The 27,843-nt window shown below is 50.4% G+C and overlaps 1 protein-coding gene across 2 annotated transcripts in view; it reads left to right on the forward strand.

Moving 5' to 3' along the window:
- Positions 1-27,843, forward strand: part of NRP2 (neuropilin 2) — a 121,564-nt gene that overhangs the window by 40,386 nt on the left and 53,335 nt on the right. For both annotated transcript variants that reach the window (XM_066346358.1, XM_066346357.1), the window contains exons 4-10: positions 2,450-2,680; positions 3,716-3,871; positions 5,481-5,650; positions 7,502-7,657; positions 20,187-20,331; positions 23,587-23,936; positions 25,806-25,950. In XM_066346358.1, coding sequence (XP_066202455.1) covers positions 2,450-2,680; positions 3,716-3,871; positions 5,481-5,650; positions 7,502-7,657; positions 20,187-20,331; positions 23,587-23,936; positions 25,806-25,950 — 1,353 coding nt within the window. The remainder of the gene's footprint in view (positions 1-2,449; positions 2,681-3,715; positions 3,872-5,480; positions 5,651-7,501; positions 7,658-20,186; positions 20,332-23,586; positions 23,937-25,805; positions 25,951-27,843) is intronic.

The following is a 27,843-nucleotide window of genomic DNA, read 5'->3' on the forward strand; positions in this document are numbered from 1 at the left end:
AAAGGATCTTGGATTAGGTAGGTATCTGTGAGACTCAGGTTTGGTCTCAAGGATGCTCACCCATTTCTGAGATATCTTCTCCACATTTGATACTCAGCTGCCTGCTTTCTGACATTTAGACCACAGATGAAACAGTGCGATGGTGCAATTATAGACAAAGTCACAATTATAATGGATAAGTTTGATTTTTATGCCTAAAAAGGATAAAACTGTTCTTCTACCTCATTCAAAATAGGCCCATGCATCGCCATATGTCAGAGATAAACACATGCTTTTTTTTTTTCGCCTTAAAGATGTCAGATTGAAAAATTCTGCCCAGTCAAATGCGGGGCCTCAGAACCCTGGCAGCTATGGGTACTGTAGAACCTCACATCCTCCGGGCCTCGCTCAGGCTTACTAGATGTCCATTGTGGAAGCCCCTGTCCCCATGGATGGGAGGGACCAAAGAAAGATTCCACCACAAACTCCCCATTCCCAGGAGGGTAAGGATTCCCCCTTTGCCTTGGAAGGGAAGGACAGTAGAGCACACTCCAGGAGGGAATGTCAGGATGCCTTTTCCAGCTCTGTAAGCACGTTGCGAATAGAGTTAATTTACTCTGGCCAAGTGGCGCATATGAAGAAGGCTGCACGGCAGTCATAAATGCTAACCTTTTCAGAGTTCCTCTCGGCCCCCTAAGACCTGCCAGCTGGCTTTGCTTTGCCAGACTGCCTCATTCCCAGCCACTGAGGAGGCCCTCAGGAGCTGAGGGCTTGATGGTTGACAAAGCGGGGGGGGGAACTCTGGTTAACGCATTGGGGGAGGCCAGCCAGCTCAGCTCCCTGGCCCTGGCTGCCCACGGGGCTGCCCTGCCCCTGAATGAGGGAAGGCAGAGCTGCTGCTGGGCTGTGGCACATAGAGAGCCCCCAACAAATCGGGAAAGGTTAGCTCTCGCCCCCGGTGCCTGGGATCCCCACCTGGCCAAAGCACAGTGCTGGGTAGAAGAGTGGAGGTGATGGATGGGTAGGTAGGGATATTGGAATTTCCTGCCTGATGCTAAAGAAAGCTTCAACCCCCCTCCCCCGCTCATTTGCATGGCACCTTTTCCAAGTCAGACATTTGCGGCTTTCCAGAAAGCCATCATCAATAAAGAGACTCAGGGAGGGGCCTCTTCAGGGGCTGCGGATGAAGACGTTGCTGCGGGCTAAGATCAGCGTATTGACACCGCATACTTCTATTTCAATGGGATCCCCAGAGGATACTTCCTGCCAGTAAACACCTGGTTTATTAAGTATTTCTGTGTGGTTTTCTTTCTTCATACTTAGAGTGCCTATTTATCCTCCTCATAAATCCTGCTACCTTTTTAAATTTTAAAATCAGAATGTCGTGAAATCAATTCTAACTGTCCGGCATTGACATGCACGGTGTTAACTTGTATCACACTCCCTGCTCGTTCTGTGCATCTCAGGGGCCCATGGTCTGGACTGCAGTGTCCTGAGGCGGTCCCTGGGCCTCTCCTGGCAAATGGTGGCGGGGAATAAAATACACCAGGGCTCTTTTAATGTGACTCCACCTAGAGGCATTAGGAGATACAGAGCCTGTAATCCTTTTACAGCTCCTGCTGCCCTCCAAGCCTGCACCAGGATGCGAATGTGTGCCGCATGTTATTAGCACGCCTCCGTTAGTCCCAGGAAAGCAGGCGCAGACGCTTAGGAGAGAGAAACAGGCCATGCCCACCAGAAAAGGACCAGAAGCCTTTCCAAATGTCAATACACTGCTGCATTTTTCCAAACTTGCTGCTGGAGCGGCCTTTAACATCCCCAACGCCCTGCTGTGATCCACCGGCTACAAACGTCGATTGTTAATTGTCTGGCCACTACAGAGCAGCTCGTTTTAATATAGTCATGACATGAATGAGACCCGAGCTCCCCTTTGCCCCTCCCCTGAGGCACCTTGGATCTTGGAGGGAGAAGGGGGCACTTAGTTGGCTCTGGTACAATAGAGGCTGTGTTGAGGTCAGCAATAAATAAGGGGTAACATTGTTTGCCCGGCTGGCAATCAGCAAGCCTTCCTTAAGGATTGAAATAACTTACATTTCTGGAGCAAGCAGCTGAGTAATTGAGAAAGAAGACTCTGTTCCTCTTTTCAAGAGAATCCCTCTCTCTCTCTCTCTTTCTCTTTCTCACTCTCTTACTCCTTTCTAGCCCCCTCCCCCCAGTTCCTCAATTGCTGTTCTTCCTCTAAGATGTGGAGCAAACCAGCTCTCCTCCCTGATCTCTCTCTTAAGAGGGTCTGGCTTAAGGGCTTGAAATGCGAATATGAAGAGCGTGTTGCTTCAAGGCCACTCCAGTGGAAACAAAAATCTCATGAGTAGGGGGATTTGGGCCCAAACATTTAAATAACCCACGCGACAGAGGCAGCCCAGAAAGACATCTTCCGCTTTCTTAGTGCTATGTTCTCTTTCCTGTGCAGGCTCCGAAGATTGTTCAAAAAACTTCACGAGCCCCAACGGGACCATCGAATCCCCTGGGTTCCCCGAGAAGTACCCGCACAACTTGGACTGCACCTTTACCATCCTGGCCAAACCCAAGATGGAGATCATCCTGCAGTTCCTGACCTTTGACCTAGAGCATGACCCCTTGCAGGTGGGAGAGGGAGACTGCAAATACGACTGGCTGGACATCTGGGACGGTATTCCGAATGGTGAGCATTGTCGCTGTCACCAGGCACTTTTCAACACTCCTTTGCTTGTTGGTTGCTTTAGTAACCATTATAAAGAGAACCAAGACTTCAGGCCTCCTGAGGGTTTGTCTATGACCCATGATGACTTTGCTTTTTTATCTTTCACCAAGGATGATATCAGGGACATTGCAGAAGGGCAGTTTCCTTTCTTGGAGATATTTACTTGGAGAAAGATAGGAAAAGACTGAGTAGATACTTGGATGAGGATGCGAAAAATGATAAGTAATGTTCTTTTCTGCTCCTGGTTGTCAGAATTTCCATTGAAAATGACTCGGTGGCCACCTTCTATGTCCAAATAGGACTCTAGAGCCATATTGATGAGGTTTAAATACTGGTTCTGCTTATTAGCACCTCTGCAACCTTGGGCAAGTTACTAGCCTGCCTGTCTTATCTGTACAAATAAACTGCCGGCATCATCATTATTATTACTATAATTTCATTATTATTACTATATTCAAAGATGTCAGAAAGGTGCATCACCCAAGGCCAAGAGGAACCGGGAACCTGTACTTCGTATAGCCGATAACGGCTGGGAAACCAGCCTTTCGCTTTGGTAGCCATCCTACGTATTTTGCCCTGTAACAGAGAGTTGACAGCTAAGCAATTTCATTTCCTGAAAAAAAAACATAAACTTTAGTCATAAAACTTGGGTTCAAGTCCAGCTCTGTGATTTCCTGGCTGTTTGAACAATGAAAAATCACATGACCTCTCTGAACCTCAGTTTCTTCTTCTGTGGAGCAGGCGTTATAATCCCTTTGCCGCCCATCTGCCAGGGCTGGGAGAGCAGGAGGAGGCCAGGCCAGTGAAAGCACTCTGTAATGGGCAAGAAAAATATTAGACATTGTTTCTAAAACATATCTTCGGTTGTCCTTTTATGCCAAGGCATACAAAGCAATGCTCTGTTTAATGACTTGTAATTGTGGGATGGGAGACTGTATTGAAAATGGCGTTTGACATTTCCATATCTACTGACCTCTCTTTGTCCTGCATATCCAGTTGGTCCCCTGATTGGCAAGTACTGTGGGACCAAAACACCCTCTGAACTCCGTTCGTCGACTGGGATCCTCTCTCTGACCTTTCATACAGACATGGCGGTGGCCAAGGATGGCTTCTCTGCACGTTACTACCTGGTCCACCAAGAACCACTAGAGAGTGAGTTGGCTGGTTGGTTGGGAACCTCTGTCCTGTCCTTCCTTCTGAGCTGCGAGGGTGTGCTGACCTCTCTGAGTCCAGGGGCCCGATGGGAAATCTACAGACTTTGCAATGGCATCTGAGTTCCGAGAATGGGAGCTGTATCCTCTTGTTAGGCCAAGATGAATAAATGTCAATCTGGGTGCTCATTTCTTTAAAAAAAAAAAAAGTACGTGTACCAAGAACTAGTTATTCCCAGGGAAAGTTAGGGACCATCGTGAGCCTCAGTTTTCTCATCCAGAGAGGTTGGTGGCATAAAGATTCCCCTTCCACCCCGTGCTGAGATTTTTTTAGTCTGGGGCCATTTTTCTCCTTCTCCAAGCCTCAGTGGCCACTGTCAGAAAACAGCAACTTTGACATCAACTATCTCTGGCCCTGGGTAGAGTTTCTCTAAGTAGACAGGTGCACTGGTTGGCCTCTCACTGCATGCGTCCTGTAACCACAGCTTGGTGAACTTCTGTGAAGGGCCAGGTGCTGTACAGAGCACCGGAAGCATGGCTCCACCCAGCGTCCAGGGAACTGGCCAGCTAGGCCATCAGCCTCTTGCCCTGAGTCACATCTTCATATCAGCGCCTCTTGGATGACAGATGCTTCAAATGTGCTTCCATTTCCACTTAGAAACCCAAATCATAACTTTCAAAACGAAAGGAGCACTTTAAGGGTGAGGAGAGCTGAGGCCCCCTGCCATGGTTGTAGACAGCATACCACATGCTTACCTAGAGACAGGGCAGGCCAACCTGCTGGAAAGTTGATGTATTTTATTCTGGTTTTTGTTTTGTTTAAGAGCTCATGAATATTGATGACAAGAAAATAGTATTTCAAGTTGCACCAAGTTCTGCAAATGGAGAGGGCAATCACAATGCTAAAGAATAGGTTCGATACATAAAAAGATCGCTGGTCCTTGTCAGACACAGGCACACACAGTTATTGACCAGTGTCTGCAGTATCCATGAAATGGGCAACAATTAAACTGATGGCAGAAGGTCAGAGTAAGTGACTTCTGGGTCCATTTGCCCAGACAGGTATAGAGTGACATATGCTTATAGAGAGGTCTCCCAAAGACAGGCATTTATTGCTTTGTGATGTCTGCCTTCTGTGCGAGAACTCATGAGACACTGGAGGGAAAGAAAGAAAGCAGCGTAAGTGCCTCCTGGGTGTTCATTAATAAAGCAGGCTTTCCACAATGGATCAGCCCACCCAAATTGCCACAAGTCTACCACACGTGTACCCGTGTTTCAGTAATGGTGCATCTGGCGTCTGTGAGCATCTGTAGCCTGCAGCACTAACAGTTCTTGTGCTTTGGGTTGTATTTTTAATTTGTATAATGATTCTTATTTACCCACAGCCTGATTTCTTTTAGGTCCAATTCTTTGTTTTAGACCCAGAGGGGTTGTCAAGCTCTATGACTTGGTGTGTAGTTGTTTTTTTAAAATGTGAGTGTATAATTAGGTCTTGTAAGATGAGAGAGTGCCTGCAAGGACTTGTCCCTAGAAGGGAAGAGTGTTTTGAGAGTCTCAGGGGCATGAGGTTGAGATATCTAACTCTGCACTTGACCATCTCGTGTCCCCAGACTTTCAGTGCAATGTCCCTCTGGGAATGGAGTCCGGCAGGATTGCTAATGAACAGATCAGCGCGTCATCTACCTACTCTGACGGGAGGTGGAGACCTCAGCAGAGCCGGCTCCACGGTGATGACAATGGCTGGACACCCAACTTGGATTCCAGCAAGGAGTATCTCCAGGTACTTACTCCGATATCAGAGGCTGTGCAGGGTATGTGTGTACTGGTGGGCAAGAGGGGTGGTCCTGGGCTAGAGCGGACAGAGGACACAAAGAAAATAAACACGGCGTACCTGGGAACTCCGTTCATCCACCCATCCACACAGACCCGTATGCCAGGCACAGATAGGCTGCCCTGAGTGCTGGGATAAAATGACAAGTAAGATGGACACACTGCCCCTGCTCTCGTGAAGATGACCGGGCCTTGAGGAAGTTGTTTGGCCAGGATGCTCTTTGGCCTATCACTAGTAGACATCCAACAGTCTATGAACGGTTTCAGATTTCCAGATCTTTCTCATTCTTGGCACAGGGAGGCATCGGAAATTTGATGGGGGTGGGAGGGTGGCGGGCACTTTCCTAAGGGCAGGCTGGTTGAGTTGCTAGCTGAGCGTGGCAGCTTCGCACAGTCTTCGCTATCCGGAGGGAGCCCCGCCAGGAAGGGTTTGCACGTAGCTATCAGAGGAACACATGGGGAAAATGTCAGCGCAGGGAAGGAAGCTCTGGTCGCCCAGATGCTCTGCGGCATCTTTTCAGACTATTGTTTGCTTTCCTTCTGAATAAGACTTGCAGTCATGTTGAGTAATCCTCCCTTGCGTGACAGACTGGTCCAACTCGCATCCCCAGGGAAGAGCAAGCTTCTCATTCTACACGAGCGCAGTCACTTATGACACCAGGCAGACAGCCTTGTGACCCACTGACAAGCCTGTCTTAGCTCCGATGCCACATGGTGACCTCTCCTCTGAGAAGGACATTGCAGAGCAGACAGTGGGAAAAGGAGAAGGACCGCTTAGCAGCTTCCAGGGAGGTTCTCACAGCACAACCTGGAAGCCACTTGTCACTGTCTACCCTCTGCCTCTCTAAAAATTCTTCTCACCCTGCAAAGCTTCCAGAAAGTTCTCCCTTGTATCGGGCACCCCACTGATTATACCCTTGTTCTTGGTCCTTGATCACGTACTTGCTCTTATTGCTCTCTCTCCACCTGTTTGTCGAGCATATATCCAGCACTGGGTGCTGCTTTTGAATGCTTAATAATAGTGCTGAGTGCATATTAAGAGCCAATAAATGCTTGCTGTATCAAATTTAACCACTGGGTGCCGGCTAAATTCTGATCACATGGAGGTTACCATTAAGAAACACTGGCCAGCAAAGGAATGACATCCAGGAGATTCCAAATGGGTTTGGTGTTGTGTGAGGAGAGGCGCCTCCAAATATTGGCCGTACTCCTTACCAAGCAAAAGGTCAGGACTCGGTGCATAAGCCTAATTGCTTTGGGCAGACTCTGCATGCCCTTTGACCCCTTCCTGACCTGAGTGACTGAATATACAACGGAGTGAAGGACATAGGGAGGGGAGACAGCCCTGAGCTGAGACTTTTGCAACTAGGTCATCGTAAGTGAATTGGGTTGAACTGGACGGGAGAGTGGAGTGGATTGGATTTAGCTATCGTTCCTTGAAAACAGAATCTGCTTTTGCTGTCCAATGCCAGCCGTGGTTTAGTAAGACGGGGTCATATTTCTAGCTCTTTAATGATTCCTTTAAGATAAACTTAATATTGTCCATTCAGATTTGCAAAAGAAGAGAAAAAAAGAAAAATAATCAAGTTACAATTTCAAAGGTGTCCCATTTAGTGTCAAATAAGTTGAGTTTAACTGTCTAGTGGAATTGTAAATTGGTCCTTAATCACCGATACATCTGAGTAAATCACAGACAGAGGTTGTGAGACAAATATTAGAACTGTGTCCTTTGAAGAAGAAGCGTGAGGCTGCCTTGTGTCAGGAGCCCTGGCGCCCTCACGTCCCCACCTCTCTTCCTTAGGTGGACCTCCGCTTTCTCACCGTGCTCACAGCCATCGCAACACAGGGGGCGATTTCCAGGGAAACCCAGAACGGCTACTATGTCAAGTCCTACAAACTGGAAGTCAGCACTAACGGTGAAGACTGGATGGTGTACCGACATGGCAAAAACCACAAGGTATACCCGTTTCCCCTCCTCATGGGCACACTGGGACGGTGCAGGCTGGGTGGGACAGGAGGAGCTTCATCTCGACCCCACAGGGAAGGAGGCCTTGTTCAGTGCGGCTCACACAGTGAATGGGGTCATGGGAGATGCTGGCCTGGAAAATATTCTTTCTTATGCTAAAGTGATTAGAAAATACCATTGCTCCTACAGTGTGGCTGCTAGAGAGAGAGAGAGAGAGAGAAAGAGAGAGAGAGAGAAGGAAAGAGAGAGCTTGCAGAGTGCTCTCTGGCTGCAAATGAAGGGGAAAATGTGTTCCCAGTCTGCGTCTCCCCACACGGGATGCACTGAGCATTTATGACCTGCGTCCCTTCCGCATGCTGGGTTAACAATCACAAAACCACATGCAATGGCAGTTCAGGAGTTACCGAGGTCGGGAAATGAAAGGGCACAATTCCTGGGAGGAAATCATGATGTCCCACAGAAGAAAGAAGACAGCAAATAATGAGGAGAAATCCAGTTTGTCAGGGACAGCAGCTGACTGGCAGTCGTGCTTGGCAGGAGAGCCTCACATAGGTGTCTGCGGCTCCTGGAGGGGTGTCCGTCCAGGGGGGTCCGTCCGGGGGTGTCAGTCCAGGGGTGTCCGTCCGGGGGGGTGAGGATGGGCTTTAGTTGTGCATACGGATGAATGTCTGGCACTCAGATTTCTCAAGACACATGGCATTCTGGAGGTAGACGGACCTGCGCTGGTGCCGGCAATGTGCTTGTGCCCTCTGTGTCTGGGGGGCTTATTGGAAATGGTTGGTGGTCTCACCTGAGCGGGGGGAGAGCTCCGTTTGTCGCTGGCTGGCTCTCAGGTCTGGAGAGAGTGCTCAGTGTTCACCCTTCTCCGAAGAAAACTGGGGGAAAGGCTCTCTCCTCCAGTAGGGTTCCACCTCGCCCCTGGTCTGTTGGGTTGTGAATGATCAAAATGGGACACATGTCGCCAAACCTAGAGAGGCCAAAGATCTTTTCAAAACGGAGTCCTCTCAGCCCCCGTCGCTGACCCAGGGCAGCTTGCTCGTGCTGATGCAACGGGAAACCCTGGACCCAGAAAATCCCGAGCTGTAACATTGCCACTGTTTCACTGGGGAAACGTGAGTTTTTAAAGGAGAGGATTTTTTTTTTTTTCTTAATTAAAATTGCCATAGTAACATGGCACCATTCATCCGAAAATCATGGCTTCTAGAGATTACTAGGTACCGACACATACACGCACAGATATTCCCCATTTCACAGATGAAGGTTGCGGATGAAAGGCTTCCTCGCCCCGCCCTGTGGAACCGGGTCTAATTTCTCATTGGCTTTGTTTGTTCCAGAAAGAGTTGTCAAATCTCACTTGGAAATGGCAAGCCTGGGTTGGTGTTGGGGGGCTGGGAGCACTGTGGACTGAGTCTTCACCCCTCCCCCACCTCCCGATTTTCATACCTTCTTCCTCCGTCCACCCTTTTCATAAGAAACCGGTAGAACCTAGACGCTTAGCCAGGTAGGCCAGGGCCAGCCGCTGGCTAGGGGGGAGTCCTGGGGGAGGTGGGGGAGCTTCACCTGACCATCTCCCTGGCCAGGCTCAATGACTAAGCAGTGCTGGCCAGAGGGATACTGTAGCATAAGCTGATTTTAAAAGCACGCAGATGGACCGGGATGCTATTTAAAACACCATTTGTAGGAAATCTGCTTTTGGAAATACCTTAGCGCTGCACATTTTGACAGAACACTGTCCTCCCTGGCTGTATCCCTGGTATTCGTTCTGCAGGAAAGATATTCCTGAGAAATTGAATTCTGCTTTCTGGGCTCCTTCAGGATCATTCTTCTCAACTTTTTCACATTGGATACACTATTCTCTCTCTCTTTCTCTTTCTCTTTCGCCTCCTCTTCCCACCCTTGGCTAAAAATTTCCCCTCAGTAGCCAAGGGCTAATTTTGTTTTTGTTTTGCTGTTCTTGTCTGGTTCTTCAGTGAATCAGTCCTGCCTGCAGAAAGGCGCTGAGGCAGAGGAATAGCCCTGTCTCTCCCCATTAGAAATTCATCCTCTTGTTACTTAAAAAGAGGCAGGAGAATGCAAAGCCTGCCAATTAGGCGTCGCCCCCTCCCCCACGCTCCCTCGCCCGCTGTGGGGTGCCAGGCGGATGGGGCAGACCCGCCCAGCCCTCCCTCCAAGGATGATCTCTGCTGCTCCTTCGTTGGCAGACCCACCTCCCAGACGTCTGTGTTGAATGGGCAGATGCCATACTGTTCGTGAGCCTCAGCGACGCTCTCTGGGCTGTTCGGGTTGAAATAGTCGAGTGAACCATGCCAAATAGATTTGTCAAGTCTGCTGCAGTTTGATTTGATGTCACTGAGGGGAGGCGGGGTGAGGAAGGGACTTGGGGGCAGTGGAGGGAGAGGCTTGGTCTATGCCATGCGCTACCGCTGAGCCTTTCTTTGTAGCCGCTGGATGGTGGGCGCCATGCCAAGCTAACTGGTGCTGAGTAGTGGGCTTGAAAGCAAAATTCAGACAGCAGGACCTGTGAGGAAAGCATAGCCGAGACGAAGGCCGCAGCCAGCTCCGCCCCGTGTAGAGGCAGCGGGTTCGCAGACGCAAACCAGCGCACAGGGTGTGAACAGGGGACGGTGATGTTTGGGGCGGAAGTGCGGGAACTTGATTTTATTCCCTGGTCACTGTCAACACCAATGCAATGCACCAAAGACCAGGGAATTGGGGAAACTGGAGAAAGAACAAGATTAATGAGTGCTCCAGGTGATGGGGGATAGCCGTGCTATTTCCTTGCAAAACACTATTGACAGTTTGGACCCGGGCTGGGCAAGGACTGGGCCTACAGGGGGAACGGCTCTCTTCATGTGGCCAGAAAGCGAGGAAAACTCGGAGACTCTTTTCCAGCCTCCCCCAGCTGGGGAGCAGCTTCTCCTTAGTGTCTTTCTATCCAACAGGTACTGGTGAAGTTGCCTAGGAAAAAGGCGTTACACTTTCGCTGTGGGTGTTGCAAGCATCCTCCTGGCAAAACGCAGCACAATTATTCAGGCCATATGCACAGCACATTCCCGGATCCTTATCCAATTCCACATGCCATAAACGTGGAACCCACGACTTTCCTGTAGGGCAGGCCCTCCTTCTGCGTATTTACGGCATAACCACAAGGCAGAGAGCTCGTTCGCCGGATGGAGCCCATATCCAGCCCATGTGCTCCCTTAGATTATACAAATTGCTTCCCATAGATTTCCTCAGAAACCACAAGCAGAAAACGACTGCTTTTGGTTTCCCCAGCTGTATTAATAACACCCCAAACATAGACAGAGTGTTGTAAATACAATAGTAGAAGGTTCGTGGATGTGCCTGTAATTATAGGCACAATTGCACGCGCACACCCAGGGAGAGGCGTGGAGAGAGAGGGACCGGGAAGGCATGAGACCTTGGCCACGTTCCTGCCCACCTCCTAGATGCTGGTTCCATGAGTCCACACTGGAGGGAAAGAGCCCGAGACTGGTGTCAGGACAGGGGGACAGAGGCCTTTGCCCTTATATGTCTAAGCAAAAGCCCTTGTCTTCAGTTCTCCCTTATTTGGTGAATGTGGGTCTCTCTCTTGCTGACACAGCTCTGGTTACCTTGCTCTTAGTCACAGTTCTGCTGGGCTCTTCTGATGTAGTTTAGAAGAAATTTTGGCTGAAAGAGAAAGTCAAGGGAGTGCTAAATATATCCTGATGACCACAATGGGGACGGGAGGGTGAGGACCGGGATGAGAAAAGGTTTTGGTCCAAAGTTTTTAGAACTACCCCGTAATGAGTGGCAGAAATATACTAAGCTCATCCTATTAATGTAATGATGACCTCCAGGGGGCTCAGAGAACCCTCAGGTACCAACTTACTCATTTCCGAATTGAACGGTGTTTCAAAGACTGTGGATTGGAGCTCTCCGAGACACGTACTTTGCCCCAGCGACATGGGAACCATCGGGTCCCTGTGGAAGGCACCTGGTCACCAGGCTTTGATTTCCAGGCAGGTGTTCTCCACAAACTGATTCATGCCTTGCTCGTCATCTTGCATCCAGAGGGAGATTGGCTTCCTAGATGTTCGGTCCAGAGGTCGAGAGGTGTGGATTTTCCTGGAGAACCTTTGTTATAGCAGAGAGAGATCGGAAGGCAAGTCGCGCTCGGACAGCATGGCCTAGAGTGCCAGGCTCAGCATTGCAGAGTCTGGGCTCTGTCCTAGAATCCTGAGGAGGCAGAGTTGAAAGAACTTGTTTTGCATTTGATTTGGCCACAACCCTTGAAACCAAACACCCTAAACTTCAAAAATCCTCTGTCCTATATTTATTTTCTAAATTAAAACAAATCATTTTGAAAGCCATTTGAGAATTTTTAAACCTCTGTAAAAACCATCAGAAGACTGAGGAGGAGAGAGGATGGTGTCAGAAAACCAAACCCCCCCCCCCAAATCAGTTGGCTCATGGTTCTAACCACACTGTGCCTATTCTTAGACGATGCGCTGTGTGACCTTGGAAATTTCTCTGAACTGCTCTGGGCCCCATTGTTTCCATCTGCCCAGATGGAATGGTGTCACAGCTCCTGTTGGCAAAGCACCTTGGGATCTGTAGATGGAAAGCTCTCTGCCGATTATAATTAATGTATTAGACCCACAAAGCTCTTCTTGAGCTGAAGCAAGTTATCAATTTAAAAAGTAACAAGGCCCCATGGGATATATATCTGCTTCTTTTAAAATCAGAGGTCTGGAAGGGACCTGATAAGTCATCCAGACCTCTCCCTGCATCTGATGGGTCCTGCACTTGCGCTACCTGATAAACGTTACCTCTCTTAGCCTCATTCTTCTCTTAGGAGCGCAACCATTCTTCCAATTAATAATTTTGAGTTTTCCAAAAATACCTTTTATTTTTTTAAACCTCCTAGAGGATGGACTGACTTCCCCTTATCCTTTTTATTGTTGTAATTGTGTTTGTTGTATATGAGATTAGGACAATGACTCAAACCATCGGCTAGGAATGGACATCAGCCTTCAGAAGTCATGGACGTGATTGCATCGTCTCACCAGGGTTATGTGTGTTCAGAAGAGGGCTGGTGCCCTTTCCAAACTCAAGTCTCCCCCCCCCCAGTTTACCTGCCCCCCTCCATTATAACCGAGAAGGATCCAGGGCCCTAGGTAATTAAGTTTGTCCCTTATCCATTTGCCACGGGATGAGCTCAGACCTTTAGCCTCTCCACTTAGGGAGCTCAAGGGAAGATGTCATTATACATCAGCTCGGAAACTTTCCTCCACCAGGCTTCCCATGGCTGCCTTCATCCAGCTCCCGTGGGTGCTGCGTCGCCTCTGGGAGCGGAGACCAGCCTCCTGGTGCTTGCAGTCCTGATGCTGCATTCCCCGTGCTTCCCGGGTCACCGCGGTGCACGCGTGCCAGCAGGACCGAGCAGATCAGCAGGGCGAGGGGAAGGGCGGCGTGGTGTCGCGGGAGCTGGGAGGACGTGCTCCTGCCAGCGCCTCCTCAGGGGGACTGTGGGGTCCTTGCTCTCGCCCTGTGCTGGGAGGACGTGCTCCTGCCCAAACCCTGGGGTCTCTCCTGCAGCAGGGCCAGCGCCTCCTCAGGGGGACTGTGGGGTCCTTGCTCTCGCCCTGTGCTGGGAGGACGTGCTCCTGCCCGAACCCTAGAGCCTCGTGCAGCAGGGCCAGCGCCTCCTCAGGGGGACGGTGGGGTCCTTGCTCTCGCCGTGAGCTGGGAGGACGTGCTCCTGCCAGCGCCTCCTCAGGGGGACTGCGGGGTCCTTGCTCTCGCCCTGTGCTGGGAGGACGTGCTCCTGCCCGAACCCTAGAGCCTTGTGCAGCAGGGCCAGCGCCTCCTCAGGGGGACGGTGGGGCCCTTGCTCTCACCGAGTTCCTTCTCCGGTTTGCTGAGACTCCTCCGGGAGGAGGAACGCAGGTAGCAGATAAGCTCAGGGACCTCACTCCCTGTACCTCCAGTTTCTCTTCTGCCCACCTGCCAGTTCAACAACGTGGCCATGTCTGTTTTAGGAAGGTTGTCGGTGCGGAGGGCCCTTCCCGCCCAGTTACGATGTCTGTTTCTCCTCCACCTTCCTGGGAGGACGTGGGCCACCCCCTTCAGCCCGTCACGGCTCTGATGCTCCGCGCGCCCCCACCCCGCTCTCCTCTGGCCCCGAATCCCCGAGCGCCTCTCCTCTCCTCTCCTCCTGATGCTTTCCTGTCTCAAATCCTGAAACCCTAATCCTGTTAGCGTGCCGTGTTCCAGCGCTCGGTGTCTCCACGGGGGTAACGTAATCCCGCAGTAAATCTGACGGCCCCACCAGGCACACAGATGGGGACGCGCCTCCCACCCCCAGGAGGAACCTACAGGCCTCCCCACCCCGCCCCCCGTGACAGCTCCTGCTTCTCCGTCCCCTCCTTCACATCAGCAGGACTGCTTGATGACAAAAACAGCCCTAAAGCAAGGGAGGAGGAGACAGGAGGGCATCACGGCCATCGATGGGCATGTGGTGGTTCAGGAACTTTCTTTGCTCGCCCCCCCTCCTTCTTCCCCTCACCTGTATTCTCTCTCATTTAGATGAGAGAGGCACGTCTCTCTGACTCTGTGTCTGGCTAAGTTCCCACATCCACTAGAAGGAAAGCAGCTTAAAACCATTTTTTTTTATAGTCTTTAAGGAGGAGCTTTAAGAGAGAAATGTCAGGACTGTGATTTATAAAAAGGGGGGAAATGTCCATTACCTTAACATCATTTTCCCAGAGTATAACGCTCACCCCCCCCCACACACACACACACACACCACCCACCCCTGCCTGTTTGGTGCAACAAATTAATTAAACAGGGTGGCATGCATTGATTAACAATTTATTTTTACGTGTGGATCTGATGGCTGGCTTTAGAGAAAGTGCAAGGGAGGGGCCGGAGAGGGGGGACCGGCCTGGGCTCCGGGCGCGGCGGTGAGGATGTGTCCCTACCGTTGTTGTTGTTGCTGAGAATTTTAAAGGTGCTGCTCCTGGTTCCCCGGTCTCCACCCTCCGTCCCGCCACCTCTCCTCTCTGCCGCTTCGCCCTCCGCCCCCTTCGGCATCTGTGCCAAGCAGAGTGAAAAAGGTGCAATGAAACATTTATTAGTGGAGAGAAGTATTCTTTTTTTTTTTTTTTTTTTAAAGAAAGAAGTGGAAGAACATTTCCTGCATAGTTCGTACCTCAGGGCCCCAACACTGTGCTGGCTTTGAAAAATTTCTTGCTTTCTTTGCAGTCCCGGGAGCTGGCTGTGTTCAGATATTTACAGCAAACTAGAAGTAAACTGTAGGTCACACCGTAGGTAGTGAGGAGACAGGCGTGTGCGGACTGAACACCGGGGCCTGCTTTGATGGGAGGCAGTGCCCGTAGTCAGTCTGCCTCGTCCACCACTGGCCCGCTCACTGAGGAAGGCTCACTGAGCCGGGTGATGCGTGAACCTGCACCCCTCCCAGGATCTGATGGACGTGGAGCCAGCGTCTCCCCTGTCCTGGGCACCTGCATGCTGATGGCGGACCTTAATGGCACATCAGAAAGGCGCTTAGGCCCAGAGACCTCCAAGGCTGGCAGGCCAAAACACTCACTGTTCTCAGCAGTGCCAAAGTCACTTCGTATTCTTCAACTGGGTCTTAAGGAAGAGACAGCCGGCAGAGGTAGTAGTGGTGACTAGAAATAGGGAGAAAAACAGACAAAGGCTGGCCTCAGAAACCATCAGTGGTCCTTTCTGGCTAGATTTTTTTTATATAATTTTCTTTTATTTTACATAGTGTTATAAACCAGGCCTTCTGAGTCACAGCCATGGTCAAAACATGCTGATTTTTTTTTTTCTGGTTGGGGGAAGGTATATCGATAATAACCACACTGAGATGTTGGACAGCAGCCAATTTAATTGGCAGGTACCCCTCCCCCCCCAGAGGTGCAAATCACAAAATCCACGAGGTGCTGCTGGTTTCAGATTCTGTCTTACTGAAAAAAAAAAAAAAAACAACAACAAAAAACCAACAAAAACCCCAAAGGTCTCAAGAATCAATTGGAAAGTGTTGGATTATGTTCAGAATTTAGCAAGGCATCAAATGGATTATCCATACCACTTTGTGCCCTGAATTGTTTTTTAAACCTGGTTTACAGAGTTACATTTGAAGAAATCTTAATGTTCAATGTAGCTTTTATATCTATATAATATATCTATTTATATCTATTTCTACCCCTTAAGAAAGCTAAGGTCACCTTGAACATACTTTTGGTTTTCTTTTGGGCAGTAAGGCAACCATATTAGCATCTTTCTTTTAAAATTAGCGAAAACATATACTATCTGTGGCACCCAGCTTTTAAAGCAGAGGTTATCGCTTGATCATCACGTTTGCTATATGCCCGTCTGGGTGGACCTCATGCTGTCAAGCCACTGAGTTTCCTCAGCATTATGGACATCTCACTGCGAAGTTATGGCTTGAAATTTTTTGGCCTCAAGGTTACACTTGGGAGTCAGTGGCTTCAGAACTGGGACTCTCCCGATTTAACAAAGACCCATTTGTTACTTGTGACATAGCTTCCATGCTGAACATCTGTCCTGGGTGTTGTGCAGGCGTTGGAGCCAGCAAGGAGAGCTGGTAGACTGTATAGTATCTATCTGCGAGCCTGTTACCACTCTGTTTTCCTGAAGGAGAAACCAAGGTATCTAAGGTTTATTGATTTGCCTACAGTGATTCAGTGAGTCGGCAGAGAACAGGGAATAAAACCAATTTCCTGGCGTCATTTCCCACGCACACATCCCCTTACCTTGCAGTACCTAGACTGGAAGCCAAGGATCCATCTCAGGGAATTTGATCAGAAAACGTATGAAGGGTGATTCTGAAACCACAGAAGCATTGAGAAAGTCGTAAAGATGGATAATATATGACAGCATTGACCAGCTCTAAATAGGAAGATACAGGGAGAGAAATAGAGACCTTGTAAATTCATTGGGTCAGGAGAAAAAGAAAGTGCTTAATATTCCATTAAAAATGGATTTTCATAAATTGCACTTTGATGTCTTTTTGGCGAAAGACAATATATATATAGAAAGACCAAGGTGTTGTTATTTATTACTGTTTGTTATTAATAATTTGAATGGTTATTGAACCAAAACATCAACAAGGTATACTCTCCCTCTGAGTGGAGCACTCACCATGTGTTTGGGCACCATTTTAAGTGGATAAATTCCATAGCACTTGTCCACAAAAGCACTTAGGCTAGAAGGGACAGTGGGTAACTAAAACGCCCTGTTCCAAAGTGGACACTCCTTGGGTGGTGCTTGATAGAAAACTCTTGTGAAGGAAGCCTTAGAACCTGGGGGCACGAGAGGACCTTACACATCAACTCGTCCACTCCCCTGATTGAGTAGAGGAGGGCGCTGGGCCCTCACTTTTGAGCTAATGAGCCGCAGAGTCTTATCTCCTGGCTCCTCGTTCGGTGCTGTTTGCATTCTTCTCCCCCCAGAAGGCCACACTCAGAGTGAAAGGTATATACATAGTTTAATAAAATAAGATGGCATTCCTTAAGCAAAGGGTCCAAATTTGCAGAGGGCAGATATGAGCACAAGGTCAAGACCGAACAAGAAACCAAGGGTTTGGGCTTGGAAACATGAAGGGTAATTGAGGTCACGTTGAAAAAAAAAAAAAAGAAAGAAAGAAGGAGCCTCATTTGGTTCCAGGCATGAGAGAAGTGGAGGAAAACGGGATGGCAGAGTGAAGTTCAAGCTGAGCAGCCACGTTGATGGCCTAGGGCAGGTCAACCAGGTGTGTGCCTCCCTTTCTGACTGACGGCACTGGAGGCAGAGACCTGGAGGGGGAGGGGCTCCCTCAAAGCCTGTGACCACGTGCATCCAAGGGAAAACCAACCTTCTCCCTGGACAGGGACACAACGCACAGCCACACTCATGCACAGGCCAGCCTCCCGAAGGCAGTCCAAAGATAGGCATTTCCTTCCCGTGGTGGGGGGGGGGGGGGGGGGGGAGAAAGGTCTCTTGGTATTATCTGCCAAGACTGAGCAATGAAGGGGTCAGATAAGATAAAATGGGATATTAAAAACACATAAGACGTGCTGTGTTTCTAAACAGAATCAGCGTGGTGTGTGTGCTGTGGATTGCAGCTGTCTTGAAGTTCAGATCCACTCAACACTCCAAATTACGTGTTCACATGGCCAGTCAGGCCCCCTCCCCTCCAGCTCCTTCGCATCTCCTGATGGAGGCCACACACAGTCACTGTCATCATCCTCAGGGAGCCGGCCAGTGGTGGCCCCCCGCTGCTCACAGCACCAGGCAGAAATAAGCCAAGAGTTGCACTTGCTTCTTCCTTGCCAAAACAAAACAAAAAACAAACACAAAGCCTCCGCCTCATGCTGAATTCTAGGAGAACTGATTCATCTTCCCTGAATGGGTTCAGTTCCTCTATCCCTTTCCTCAGAGCGACAGAGGGTTTTATAAACACCCAGGACGCCAAGGAAAGGACCCAGTGAGGCCAGGGACCTCCCTGGCCCTGCTCCCTCCTTCCACTCATCCCTCTCTGAGATTAGGAGCCTCGGGCACCTCCCTCCACCTCTCTGCGGGTCTTCTCCCAAGTGTCCAGCTCTCACCCTCTTTTCCTGAGTTTCCTTGGCCCTGCCCTTCCCTACTTTGTGTCTTCTCACCCTTCTTTAACCTCAGTCACTGTGCAAAATAAAGCAGCGAGACTGAACCTGGGAGGGATGAGTGAGTGATCAAGGGGTCCTGCCTCTGTGCTCCCTGCAATCAGCAAGGCCACGGAGGAGGAAACTGATGGCCTTGGGACCAGACTCCAGCGGGCTGGTGAAACCCTGTTCCTCGTCTTTCCTGTGTTTATCTTAAGCAAGCCACTACTCATTTGGTTGCAAAAGGTGTGTTGTCTCTTAACCCTTCGTCCTCACCACCAGTGGTGTGCTATATATATAATGGCTCTAACTTTATACCTCAGCAAGCAGGAAATATGGCGGGCTCAAGGTTGGCAAGTGGCAGAGCTCCTATTTACACTTCCGGGAGAAGAAAGGACCGCGTTGTTCATTAGTTCTGAGCTTCCGTGCGGCTCTTTGCTGTTACCCAGAACATTCTAAGTTGAGATTATAAACATACCAGGAACAGCAGCTCTACCTCCGTTCAATCCATGCTTGGAGATCGTAAGGGCTCCTGGACTCTCAGCCGCCAACATAAATACTGCAAATGTATTAAAAGAGATGAGAGTCCACCTAGGAAACCACAGCCTAAAAGCCTAAGAACACGGCAAGGGCTTCAGATCCAGACAGACATCTCTGAGCCTGTTTCTTTATCAATAAAGTGGGAATAATCATACTTCACATTCAGGGTATTGTAGACATAATCCTCTTTGCAGAGTGTCTGGCTGGAAGGTATTCATATTCAAATATACCAGGTGCCCAGCCCTGTCAATGACCAAACATTTGGCATGTTCTAGATATCAGGAGCTGAAGCATCTACTCCCCCTACCCAGGAGAAGTTACTGGCTGTGGCAGAGTGGGCTGTGCATAGAGTTAGGCTCACTTGACTGTTACAGCTACCCACAGGTATGGTTTAAAAGTGATGGTAACCCGATTTAGTTGGTCTTTCCTTCCACCCTTATCCAGGAAACCGAGAGAGAAACTCACATATACTTGATCCAGCTACTAGTTTTTTATAGAGAGAGAGGGGGAAAAAAAGCATAAGGTCCATATGGCAGTTATTGATTCGGGCCATCTGGTAAGCTAGGACTTGCTCCGACCATGTTGGATTAGAAACTATTCTGAAAAGCCTTTCTTCCCATAAGAGATGCGTTGGTCAGATGGGGACAGGGATGGATTTCATTATAGGGCGGGGCCTTCAGCGAGAGGAAGCCAGCTCAGGACTCCAAGGGGACCGTCTGCAACCCTAACCCTACCACAAAGACCAGAAGGAACCAAGAACATGTTGACTGACACAGGGGCACTAGGGGTAGATGGTGCCCCCCAGCCTTTCACCCATTCATGATGCAGAGGCCTCTAAGTAACCAACAAAAACAATTATGAAGTATTTTATAATTATTCAATATCACTATACGCCTGCAACATGAGGGAAGGGGAAAGTCAAGTTCAAGCTAGTGAGTGAAGTCCGCTAGCCCTAAAAGATGACATTTCCACTCCATTTTTAAAGAATATTCTACTTTCTTCCCCCTCTTTCTCTCAGCATTTGAAGTGTTTTTCCTTTTCAAGGCGTCTTCCTCTGCTTGCTCTCAGCCCAGAGGCAAAATTTTCTTTGCCTCCAAAAGTTTTTGTGAAGACCATTTATTGTTTTCAAGTTACAACTCTGTGAGAAATTAAGTTTTTTTTTCATGGTGCTTCTAAAAAATCCCCAAACAACAAACACACTGATTATTTTTAAACTTGAGGGAAATAAAATTCAACAGAACTTTCCCACTCCCTTCAAAGGCTGCCCGGGTGGCCAGACTACAAATGGGGATTTTATTAATGTGGTTCCACGTCTTATGTTACAGGTATTCCAAGCCAACAACGATGCAACGGAGGTGGTTCTGAACAAGCTGCACACGCCGCTGCTGACCAGGTTCGTCAGGGTCCGCCCTCAGACCTGGCACTCGGGCATTGCCCTCCGGCTGGAGCTCTTCGGCTGCCGGGTCACAGGTGAGGTGGGGCTCCGGTGAGCACGGGGAGCTGACTGCACCCTGGGCTCTGCTCTCTGCTTCAGCCCTCGGCCAATAGCACGATTGCACCGTGTGACCTTTCAAGGAGGATTGGCTCAAGAACTCAAATCCTGGCAGAATTCCTCCCTCCCTCCCTCCTTCCCTCTCTCCCTCTTTCTTCCTTCCTTTCTCCTTCCTTCCTTCCTTCCTTCCTTCCTTCCTTCCTTCCTTCCTCCTTCCTTCCTTCCTTCCTTCCTTCTTTCCTTCTTCCTTCCTTCCTTCCTTCTTCCTTCTTTCCTTCCTTCCTCCCTCCCTCCCTCCCTCCCTCCCTCCTTCCCTCCTTTCCTCCTTCTTCCTTCCTTCCTTCCTTCCTTCCTTCCTTCCTTCCTTCCTTCCTTCCTCCTTCCTTCCTTCCTTCCTTCCTTTCTTCCTTCTTCCTTCCTTCCTTCCTTCTTCCTTCTTTCCTTCCTTCCTCCCTCCCTCCCTCCCTTACTCCCTCCTTCTCTCCCTCCCTCCTTCCTCTTTCCTTTCCTTTTCCTCCCTCCCTCCCTCCCTCCCTCCCTCCCTCCTTCCTTCCTTCCTTCCTTCCTTCCTTCCTTCCTTCCTTCCTCCTTCCTTCCTTTCTTCCTTATATATTTATTAAACGTCTACTGTTTGTACTAGCTAACATTTATTGAATGCTAATTATATACCAGGTTCCATTCTAAGCACATAAGGTATGTTATCTTTTATAATCATCATAAGGACTCTATGAGGTAGATGTTATTAAATTCTCTCCACTTTTCAGATGAGGAAACCAAGACTAAGAGTTTTAGGTCTCCCAGCTGCTAAAGTGGTAGAAGCAGGGTTTGAAACTAGGCAGTTTGAATTCAGAGCCCCGCTCTCAAATAACACTTTCCCCTGCCTCTGCTGGGGGTCAAGGGCTATGCAAGGCATTTTGGATACGGTGATGAGCACGACAAAGCCAGCTTTGTGGGGATACCCGGATAAGTTAGGAAGATATAGTAATAAATAAACAAACCCATAAATAAAGGTAAAGCCAAAACTATGATAAAGAACATTGTGGGGGACTTGACCCCGTCTTGGAGGTCAGGGAGGAAGAGGACTTCCTTGGGGGAGTGGTGACGGAGCTGAAGGCAGAGGGCACACAGGCCTTACATGGTCAAGACTGGCGGGAAGGTCCACCAGGGAGAGGTCACAGCTTGCTCACTGGCACAGGCGCAAGAAGGACCAAAAGAGAAAGTGAGGGGGTGGGCATGGCCTATGAGCAGAGACCCAGTTCATTGGCCTGGAAGGGCCTTCAGTGTACATTTGCCCACCCCCTCCCCTCGTCATTGCAGCTCTGAGGGAGTGCTCCCTGGGGGGACCCTGCTTTAGGCTTCACGTGCCTCTTTGCACACCATCTCACCCAGTGTCTCTAACAGCCCTGTGAGGTGAGTGGGGCAGGAAACCAAGGCTCAAAGAGCATAAACAGCTGGCCCAAAGTCACCCCGCCGGGAGGTGGCAGAGCCAGGAACGGAACCCACATTCTCAGCACAACTTCTCCGCGCTTGTCGCTTTCGCACAAAGATTCTGCTTTCCTCTTACAGGAGTGGCTCACCCTAACCCCACCGAGGGGACTGTTTCCTGTCCCTTTCACACTGCTGTCTGGTCAGCACAGTTTAATTAGTAAGGACTCAGTTCGAACTCATTTTCTGGAAAATTGAAGAGAGATGTGAGGAATTGGGAGCACCTGGAGGACGTGTAATTCAGTTTAGGAGTATCTAATGCGCACTGACGGTAGAGCCTGCCTTCTCCACTCGCTCATCTGCTCCACAAATACTTCCCGAAGCCCCGCTGTGAGCCAGGCCCCATGCTGGGAGCTGGGGCTGGGAAGCAGCAAGGCAGATGGGGGCTCTGACATCATGGAACTTTCAGGCTAGTGGGCAAGGTAGATAATTAACAAAGACAAGCACTGGGTAATTATAAACTAAGGTGTGTCTGGAGGAAAAGAGCAGGCTGCTCTGAGAAGGAGTGGCGGAAGGGACCTAGGTGACTACTGATTGAAAGTGTGGGGACAGCCTTTCTGAGGGCGTGACACTTACGCCTGGGAGATGATGTAGGTTAGTCTGGAGACCACTGAGGGAAGAGCATGTGGGCGGAAGGAACAGCATGTGGGAAGGAAGGCAGTCAGAAGCTGCCGTAGCACCTGAGGAAGTGGAGTTCTGACCCCAGAAAGGTTTTTTTGTTTTGTTTTTGGGTTTTTTTGTGTGTGTGTGGCAGAGACAGACAGAGAGAGGGATAGATAGGGACAGACAGACAGGAAAAGAGAGAGATGAGAAGCATCAGTTCTTCATTGCGGCTCCTTCGTTGTTCATTGATTGCTTTCTCATATGTGCCTTGACCGGGGGGCTACAGCAGACCGAGTGACCCCTTGTTCAAGCCAGCGACCTTGGGTCCAAGCTGGTGAGCCTTGCTCAAACCAGATGAGCCCGCGCTCAAGCAGGCGACCTCGGGTTCTCGAACCTGGGTCCTCTGCATCCCAGTCTGACGCTCTATCCACACTCCACTGCCTGGTCAGGCCCCAGAAAAGTTTTCATCCAGTTGGAAAAACAAATCAACCTGCTTGGCCTGTGGTGGCGCTGTGGATAGAGTATCAACCAGGAACACTGAGGTCGCCGGTTCAAAACCCTGGGCTTGCCCAGTCAAGGCACATACAACAAGCAAGCAATGAACAACTCAAGTGAAGCAACCATGAGTTGATACTTCTTGTAAACCCCTCCCCCCATAAAATCAATAAATAAAATCTTTATAAAAGAAAAGCAATCACCCAGGAAACAATGCTCACCACCACCCCCCGGGGGGGGGTCACCAGGGACGGGTGTCACCAACAAAGAAATGAGAGCCCTTGGCTAACAGCATTAGATGCTTAGAAATGGCAGGCCCTGGGCTGTAGGGTTCCTCGCAACAACACCCAAGAGATAAATTCAGCTACTGGTCCTCCTGTAGACCTGGGAAACTGAGGCACGGAGCAGTGGCATCCAAGGTCATACAGCTAGGAAGGGGCAAAGCGCACGTGAACGCAGGCGGCCTGGTTCCCAGTCTCAGCTCTTCCCCACAGCACCGTTCTACCTGCAGTGCAAAGACACGAGTGCTGGCTCACGGGGCTTGGTCCCAGCTTGGGTTTGTTTTGCACAGCTTCCCCACTAGGGGGGGGCGGTCCCTGGTTAGCATGGCGTCAGCTCTGACCTCTAGTCTCTTCCTCCCCTCTCCGCAGACGCCCCCTGCTCCAACATGCTGGGGATGCTCTCCGGCCTCATCCCCGACGCCCAGATCTCCGCCTCCTCCACCCGGGAGTACCTCTGGAGCCCCAGCGCCGCGCGCCTGGTCAGCAGCCGCTCGGGCTGGTTCCCTCGGATCCCGCAGGCTCAGCCAGGGGAGGAGTGGCTGCAGGTGGACCTGGCAGCACCCAAGACGGTGAAGGGCGTCATCATCCAGGGGGCCCGGGGCGGAGACAGCATCACTGCGGTGGAGGCCAGGGCATTCGTGCGCAAGTTTAAGGTCTCGTACAGCCTGAACGGCAAGGACTGGGACTACATCCAGGACCCCAGGACCCAGCAGCCGAAGGTAGGTCCTTCCTGGACCACTCGGTTACCTTACCCTGAACAGGGAATTTAATTTAGTCGGGGGTACTAGTTTCCCATCTAGACAGTCGCCGCCAAACCCCTATAATCCAGTAAAACAAATATTAAGAGATTACTTTGTGCCAGGCACGGTGCTAAATGCCTTATTTTAATCCTTACAACCTTTTTAGACGGCAGACCCTTTTGTCACCCCTTCCTTAGAGATGACAGGCTGGGGCTTGATGTCGTGCCCAGGGCCACATAGTGAACCCGGCAGTAGTTCCACGAATCAGACCCCGTAAGTCTGACACCAGAACCCACACGCTGTTCTGTCAAGTCCGGCGCCTTAGCGCTCTCTCTCAGATACAGTTTCCTTCGAATTGGCCCGACATCCAAAGGAGATGTGGTTTTTGGAGGCTGAGCCGTAGAAACGAGGGATTGACTTCCAAAAACAACTGTGTTTTTCTGAATGTTGCTGCCCTCCTTTGTAGTTTCCCTCGTCTTGACTCTTAGATCTTTCCCGCCTCTCCTCCGGAGGCTGGGAAGAGGCGAGGGAAAGTCCCCGCAGGCCTGAGGAGCAGGCCAGTGTGGTGCGCCCCCCTCGGCCGTCAGAGGAGGCGTCCGCCTCTGCAGGGCACGCAGGAGCCCCTGGAAGGAGACCGGATATCACATCTCTTCTGCAGGTTACTTTCCCGGTTAGCCAGGCTTTTCAACCCTCATTCCTAAGTCACCCTGCATTTTCTTCAGAAGAGCGGGGCCCCTAACAAGGAAAGGGGTATCACATGTCTCTGTTTAGCCCCTTCACTGAGCAAATGTTTTCATTCTTAATGCCGAGGCAAGGCCTGGGTTGGAGGTTTTGCAGTGCTGATGCAAACGCCCAGCTCACAGTTCTAGAGGTTTGGAAAGGCTCAGGGCCTGGTAACCAGAAACTTGAGTGGACGGAGCAGAAAGTCAGACCACAGGTTTCCGCAGGGAGAACTAATCTGGGCTCTTCTTAACTGTTGTGGAGACCTGGGTCATGAGATGGTGTTAGCCAGGGTCAGAGCCTGCCCTGCCTGTGACGGCACCCCCCTTTTGGAGCTGTGGACCCAGGGCATCCTGCAGAGTGGGGTGGTCTTGGGTCATTCCTGGATGCCAACCAGCTACAGCCCCTGGCTGTCCGTCCCCTAAATCAGTGGCTCCCGGTGGCTTGGAGCCCCCACCTGACTTCCACCAGGATGGCCCCCTGTCATCAGTTGTATGTATTGGGGCTCTAGGTTAGTCTACTTTTGATAGAACTGCCTCCGTAAGCGGAGGTTTGGGGGACACAATCTATCAATGTGTGACCAGATGGTGTTGTTGTTAGTTGAGAGAAGAAGTTGGTCACTTTCCCTTCAGCTTTTCCGCGAATTTGGACCTATCAGTCAGCAGAGACTTTCTAAATGTAGACTTTCAAGCATTAGAAAAAGAACTAGATTAGAACATCTTTTTCTAACAAACTGAGAACTTCGAAACAGGCAAGGCAGCCTGAACTCCCTTCCCTCCCTTCTCTCTGCCTAAGTCTCCACCTTAGGACTTACTCAGAGCCCAGTTCTCTTCTGGGCCCTCAGTTTCAGTTCCAGGATAGAAGACAGGACCTGGCCATGGCTGCTTGTATCTGCTCCCTGTTTTCCATTATCCGGGTCTCTAGCCACCTTCCAAATGAATAAGAACCTTGGCCTGAGAATGGGCTCCCAGGGATCGTAATGTCTTGCAGCCATGAGTCAACTATGATGCTGCTGCCTTCAGGTTGGATGCCAAGTGTGGGAGGGAGGAGGGGGAGGAGGGGGGAGAAGGGGGTGTTGGAGGAGGGCATCCCCCATAAGGAGGGCTGAGCGGCCTCTCTTCCCTGCAGCTGTTTGAAGGGAACATGCACTATGATACCCCCGACATCCGAAGGTTCGACCCTGTCCCTGCGCAGTACGTGCGGGTGTACCCCGAGAGGTGGTCGCCGGCCGGAATTGGGATGCGCTTGGAGATACTTGGCTGTGACTGGACAGGTAAGGCCCTGGCTTCCCGGGATTCCCTGGGAGGAGGTCAGATCATGACGTGGATGGAGGCAGAGGGGACAGCAGCCCCAGCTGAAGCCCTATCCGTCCAAAACCCTGCAGACTCTGCCCACCCTAGACCCTGCCATGTCCTCCTACTTCAGACCACGGGCACTGCAGCCTCTGATCTTGGGACAATTTCTCAAGAGAGGTACTTGTCATTTTTAAAGGACCAGCCTGAGTGTCTCAAAAACAAATCATAACCCACCCACGACCCACCAAAATTCAATTAGACCCCAACTCTTCAGGCCAGGGAGCTGTAGCTGTTGATTTAGGGCAGAAAAAAAAAACAAAAACACACACAAAAAAAACCCTCATGATAATAAAGTAATCGGTTTATGTCTGAATCTGGCTTCCAGATGTCAGTGGCTAAGAGACTTCATTTTCATTTTGAAGCCACATCTGTAAAAGGCATTCATTTGCTCGGGGACCCTGTTGCTGGGGACTGACTTCTTCCCAGTGTGTGGCAGGAGATTGCTCATCTCTGCCACGGCCAGCAGCCCGGGTCCAGGGGGCGCCTCTAGTGCTCCTGGACCAGGGGAGGGCCGCTGAGCATGCCCACCCTCCTGTTTGCTGGGAAGCGCCCTGTCCTTGTGAGTCAGACCACCTTTCCTCAGGGCACCGGCCTTCCTCCTGCCCAGAACTGGCACCGGCCTCCCCTGGAGCTCGCTCCCTGCCTGCCAAGAGGAGCTCGAGCAGCCCCGCGAGCCCCATGCCAGCTCATGCCAGCTCATGCCAGCTCATGCCAGCAGGAGCGGCAGGCGGGCTGAGCCTTCCTCCCCCTCCCCCAGGCCCCAGGCATCCCCATTTCCCTGTCTGTGCGGGACCTGTCACCCGCTCCCCCAGCAGGTGCTGTGAAGGATTAATAAGGGCATGTCGGACAAGTGCTTTTGGCTCCCAGGGAGAAAAGTGCCAGCTCTGATGGCGCAGAGGGGGCCCGGTGCGGCACGCGGGTGGGAGCCGCCCGATTAGCCTCTCTGCCCTTTGGATTGAAGGCAGCCCCCATGAACGCATGGAGTGGGAAGGCCCTTTACTCCCCATTAGGCAGGACTAAGGCCAAGTGTCCCTGCTGCCTGCTGAACGTGTGTCACCTGTCCACTTGAAGCGCTGGAAAACTGTCCCTCCAACTGTGACACAAGCTGGTGGCATTTATGGCCTCCTCGGAATCACAGGGTTAGAGACTCGAGACCCAGTGGCTTTCAAATGTTTTTAACCATCATCCACAAGGTAAAATAAATTTATAAAACAGCCCACTTGACTTACGAGCACATGTGCACACGTGCGCTAATGGGGAATAGTGTATCACTTAAGTGCCTGGACTCTGGTGACAGATTGCCACGTACAAGTCCTGCCTTTGCCGGTCGCTGATGGCATAACGTCAGACAAGTTCCTTAACCTCTCAACGTCTCAGTTATCTTAGCTGAAAAATGGGGGTGATATGGTATAGCTACACCCCTGGGGTTATTATGAGGACTCAATAAAATAATGGATCGTAAGTACTTAGACTACTGCCTGGCACCTAACAAACCTGTTAGAATAAGTAAATGTGACTGAAACCAAAGGCTCTCAAAGCCATGCTCATCCTTGCCATGTGCGTGCACTTTGAAATATTATAGTTCCTATTTTTAAAATGCTGGTCATGACCCATTAAATTGATTCCACAACCTACTAATGAGTACGACATACAGTTTGGAAAAAAATATCACAAATCGAAGCCAGTGCCTCTTTCGCAGAGAAGGAAACTGAGTCCCAGGGAGGGGACGTGACTTGCGAGGGGTTGCTCAGCTAACTGGGGGCCGACTCACACTTCCTTCCCCTCCTGGGCCCCTCTCCGCCATGCCTCTC

The sequence above is a fragment of the Saccopteryx leptura genome, chromosome 7 (assembly GCF_036850995.1).
Source record: "Saccopteryx leptura isolate mSacLep1 chromosome 7, mSacLep1_pri_phased_curated, whole genome shotgun sequence".
In the NCBI taxonomy this organism is placed as follows: Eukaryota; Metazoa; Chordata; class Mammalia; order Chiroptera; family Emballonuridae; genus Saccopteryx; species Saccopteryx leptura.